The following is a 5,201-nucleotide window of genomic DNA, read 5'->3' as shown; positions in this document are numbered from 1 at the left end:
CTGGCTTCCCATGTTCCCTGATATTTTAAAAATGAAAACAAAAAGTAGTAGTTTGTTGTTATTCTAAAATTAATCATGGAGTTGGAAAATGCAAACAAAAAGTTGAAGATTGTCCCTTACCCTAGAAAGCCCTCCAACATTGTCTACGACTCCAGACATTAAATGATTTTCCTCCTCCCTCCACCCCACAAGAACAATTCTGTTGTTTAGGGGGAATGCAGTGGGGGAACAGTCCCTTTAAGAGTGACTAAAGATGCAAAGTATAAAGCTAAATGAAGCCAGCTATTTGACTCAAGAAGTGTAAATGTAGAAAAACTACCGTTTAGTACCTATTTACTATGTGTCAGGAATGGCCGATAAACAATTACTAACTCAATTTTTCAAATCACTTCTATGAGCTAATTACTATTATCTCTATTTTACAAATGAGAGGTTAAGTAACTGTTCAAAATCACATAGGTACTAAGTGACAGAGTTAGGATTTCAACTCAGGCCTTTTATCTCTAGAAGTCTAGTATAACCATAAAAGGTCAGTAGTTAATACACATTTCCTCCCTAATACTTGGATATATACTAAGGAATTTTTGAATAATACAAATTGTTTTCTTACCTGGATTATTTCACTAACCCCCAGTTGGTTTCCTTGCCTCTAATTTTGCCCTCCTTAAATCCATCTTCCACATTGTACCCAGTGATCTATCTGAAAAACATTTTTGACTGTTACCATGCTGCTTATATCTTCAATGGCCCTTGTACAGAACAAGAGCAAAGCCACTCAGTATGGCACACAAAGATTCACGATCCTGATCCAGCCTCCTGGCCCCTCCAATCTCTTTTACTACTATTCGCACCCTAGACTTTACAGTCTTAAAGTCTAATAAAGACTCGGCACTTGTGTCCACATTACTGCCCACCCACAAAACATACTATGCATTTTTAGAACTAAAATTCATTTTTTTTCCTTTTCCTGAAATGCCCCTCCTTCCTTGCATTCTTGTCTCACTTAAGCATCTTTTTAGATTCAAATTTATTTTCTCCAGGAATTCTTTTCTGAGATCCCAGAAGTGGCTCTTCTCTAACAGCACTTAACGCTTTATTGAAATTACCTGTTTATTGGCCAGTATCCCTTAAATAATAAGATCCCTGAAAACAGGAACTTTTTTTTTTGTCTGTGTCATCGTGGGTCCTCTCTTCCACACTCCTCCCACATGTCCCCACCCCTGACCCTTCACCCTCGCCAATTACTGGCACATGGTAAATGAGTTTTTGAACTACAGTGGAAATCAAATATTGTGTTCTAGCCTCAGTTTTGCTCACTATGTAACCTTAGATACTGCGCTATTGCTTATCTTAAGTATCTATAATTTAATTCTAAAGTTCCTTCCAATGTAAATTCTAGGTAACTTTTTATTTTGCTCTATACGTGACTGTAACTTGTTGAAAAGATTCCTTACACCAACTTTAAAAAGTTAACATCTGATTATAAATAAAGTAATTTGTGAAAAATTAAAAGACGAACCACACCAACACATCTTTTTTGCAGTGCTACCTAGAAACATTAAAATTAGCTGTGTTGAACTAACAAGATTTCTTATATTATCCTCTACCACGATGACTACATCAGTTAAAGCAAATCCCTACATCATATTATGCAGACACTAAAAAGAAAACAATGGGAGAAATGCTTACGATACTGAATGAAAGGTTATAAAGTTTTAATATACAATTAGATATTACGTGATTTAAAAATAGATATCTGAGAAGGAAATGTACCATTAAATACATCAATAGCTCCTTTCAAAATATTCCAAAATCGGATTTAGTGATAACCACATGTTCACAATTCAAAAGTCCTTAGCTGAAGCAATGACAGTGAAGATTTATAATACCGGAATTGGGTGAGCGTGGTGGGGGTAACAAAACAAGTGTCACCATCTCCGCCAATGATGAAGAAGAACGTGTTATCAGTCCTGTATTGCGAAATTCCCAGTACTGGAGCATGTGCTGGTTAGCAAGGCGAGGGGTGAATTATGAAACAAAGAGGGAAGCCACCGAGATCACCAGTACTGGCCTCTGTCCGACCAGAGGAAAGGGGAGAGAAGGCGGGTAGTCAATTCCATCCAGGTCCCGCCTAACTTTTCGGTCCCCGGCCCCAGGCGAACCAAGGCTCGTGCGCCTGCGCCGAGCTGGTCGGCCACCCGGCGGCCCTCCCCTGTTCACCACCCCGGCAGTCCACAAGAAGTTTTTAAGAGGGTGAGAGGCGAAGACGGTGTAGCTAGGATAACAGAGGCTGCCTCACCCTCCGCACTTACTTGGTACTCAATCTCCAGCGAGGCCTTCAGGGGCATGGGCTGGTAGAAACACTCCTTCTGGCCGGCCGGAAGGGTAAACGTGAAGTCGCTGTCTAAGGAGGGCGTGAAGGTGGCAGCCACCGGCAGCAGCACTGGGTACAGAATAGCCAGGAGAAGCACCGGGAAGGGCAGCCAGATTTTGACGCCCATCCCTGCCGGGACGATCTTGGGCTGGAAGAGACGCGGCAGGTGTGCGTTATTGGCACCCAGGCTCTGCTTTTCCTCCCCGGATTCCTCGTGTTTGGTAGGGAAACCAGGAGCCTGAAGGAACCCCAGGTGGCGGCCGCACAGGAGCACTCAGAGCGGGAAACGCTGGCCTCCAAAGGGTAGAGACCGAGGGGCGGGGCCAGCAGTCCTTTTCCGCACTCGCCTGGGTCTCGGCCCCCTCAGGCTGGTCGAGAGCGCGCCCCGCCTCACACCCAGGAGGCAGGTTCCCATGGCTTCTCCCACACCAATGGGCGTCGTAGAGGTAATTGTGGGAAATGTAGTTCCGGGCGAGCGGGCTTGGATGCGCTCGCACACCAGGATCCCCGACAGGCCCCGCGCCACGGCGTCACCTCATGCAGAGCCTGCGCAGGGGCGGGTCTGCGGCCCGGGAGGCGTGTCCTCAACGGCTCCCGCGGCGGTTCGAAGTCGGTGCAGCTGTGGTTCGTTTGTTCCCCGCGTGGGGTGTCTGATGCTTCCACTACCCGAGCTCCGGAGGGGGCCCTAAGATTCCGAACGGGGATGAGAGCGCGGTGCGTGCTGTTATCAGGTGGGTCTGTCTCCTAACTACGAGGTGGGTGGTGAGTGACTGCTCTTTGCGGGGTAGAAACAGGCCTACCTGGAGTTATGTTCCCTTCCCTCCCAGCATCCTCGGACGCGCGTCGTCTTCACCCCTACCGCGCAGGCTGCTCTGCAGGGTTCTGTTTCGGATTTCTTGAGAAATCCGGGAGGAAGAGGTCTTGTTTTTCTCTGCTGCTTCCAGATGAATGTAGGATTAATTCTGTCAAATTGAGAGTACTTGATAACAGGACAGTACAACACAAATCTATGACCTCCTTGCAAAATGAGGACTCTTTTAAGACTACAGCCCATCCTGTTAACTTACAAGGTTTATAAACAGCATCTTGTTCTTCGGTGTTGATGGGTATGCGTGCGTAAGGCTACAAATACGTTGTTAGGGCCAAAAATACTTTCCTACGTATGTGAAGATAGACTTTTATAACTAATAAATTGGAGGAAAGAAAAAAAATCTTTGACAGTAAATACTCTAGTAGGAAAAAAAAATTTGAAGCAAATATATTCGTGTGTACCTAAATGTTATGGAATTGTTACATTAAAATACACAGATGTTGGACCCCAAACCTGATTTAGTTGAAACGTAATATCGAATGGCATTTTATCATTTACCCAAGCTGTCTGTACCTTTTTTTCTTCACCATCCTTTAGGAGGCTAGAGATGTTGAAAATGTAGATCAAAATGGGGACCTGATCCATTGACTTGTATGGGAGAGTCTTCTCACTTAAGCAGAAACAAATTTGTGTAAACGAAAGGGGAAAAAAGAAATATTTTCTCTGCGACTACATAGAGTCTCATTTAATTTCCTGCCAGTTTCTTCCAATAAGGTGAGGGTTTTCTTTTTAATCTTCCTCCTCACATCTGAGAAATTTTGAGTGGGAAATAAATTTACCAAACGATTTTCGTTGGATGAGGGAAATGAAGGGCAATTCAGGAGTCATCATTTATTCACTAAACATATTGAGCTTCTGCAAGTGCCTTACAGTCCTGAACATAATACACAGGACACCTACCTTTTGGAGCTTAGGATGTGGTCAGAATTCTAGAAGGGTGATGAAAGAAAGAGAGATGCTACAATGACAAAGGTAAATGGGATTTGAAAGAAGAATGTAATTTTAAGATGCAGAAACATTTACAGGAGTAGTAGAGATTTTAAAGCCTTAGTTTTTATTATGTTAGGTATTATGTATTTTAAAGCATAATGATTTTATGTATTAATCTTAATAATAAAATATAGCCCTTAGTCACAATTTTTTATGTGCAAAGGTCATTTATAGAGAATTTCACAACTCGAGAGATACTCATGAGTTAGAAAAGAAAAGCTTTTTTTCGTGTATTTCCAGAAGTTAACTTGCCAAATGACATTTTGATCCCTAAGGTTGTGATATGGCTCTGTGTGTTTTTTTAGTTTTATAACCATTGTAAATGGGAGAAGGAGTTAATCTTTACTTGGTAATAAATTGCCTTTAAGAAAATATGAATGACTGTAAGGATACCATTTTTATCAGATTTCTAGAACTTTTAACTTGATTATGTAAGTTCAAACAACTCCTATTGAAGTTGATTTATAATAGGTTAGAAATTGTAGTGTGACATAATTGAAAGGTCTTTGGATCCTGATAACTTAGGTTCAAATCTTGTTTCCACCATTTACAGTTTGTGTGACCTTGAGTAAATTATTCAGTTTATCTTATTCTTAGTTTGTTCATCTTAGACGTGGAATAAAAATGCTTAATGCACACAATTGTTAGAAAGATTAAACGTGCTTGGAAAAGGGAGACTAGTATAACTAGACCCTGTATATAATAAAAAGTGGACTCTGAAATTCTTTCGAACTTTCCAATTTATGTCTTGAGAGTACAGGGAAATTCATTGTTACTGGGGTTTTGTTTTGTTTTAAATGACTATGAAAGATTGTACAACATTTGAGATAAATAGAAAAATAATGAGTTAAATTCTATTAGTGTGAGAGTATTTGACTGACACCTCAGATTCTTTCCATCAAGGTACAAGAAATTCATTTCATTTTTTAAGAAATGGAATCTAGCTCATCATACTACTGTAATAAA

At 41.3% G+C, this 5,201-nt stretch overlaps 1 protein-coding gene across 1 annotated transcript in view; it reads right to left on the bottom strand.

The window, feature by feature from the left end:
* The window catches only part of TMED5 (transmembrane p24 trafficking protein 5), a 17,730-nt gene extending 14,976 nt beyond the window's left edge, over nt 1-2,754 (bottom strand). The window contains exon 1 of the mRNA XM_077746123.1: nt 2,313-2,754. Within this exon, the coding sequence (XP_077602249.1) occupies nt 2,313-2,501 (189 nt within the window). The 5' untranslated portion in view covers nt 2,502-2,754. The remainder of the gene's footprint in view (nt 1-2,312) is intronic.
* Nucleotides 2,755-5,201: the final 2,447 nt, after the last annotated feature.

Source organism: Crocuta crocuta, unplaced genomic scaffold (genome assembly GCF_008692635.1).
Source record: "Crocuta crocuta isolate KB4526 unplaced genomic scaffold, BGI_CrCroc_1.0 scaffold48, whole genome shotgun sequence".
Taxonomy (NCBI): domain Eukaryota; kingdom Metazoa; phylum Chordata; class Mammalia; order Carnivora; family Hyaenidae; genus Crocuta; species Crocuta crocuta.
This window is presented reverse-complemented; position numbering and strand designations above follow the sequence as displayed.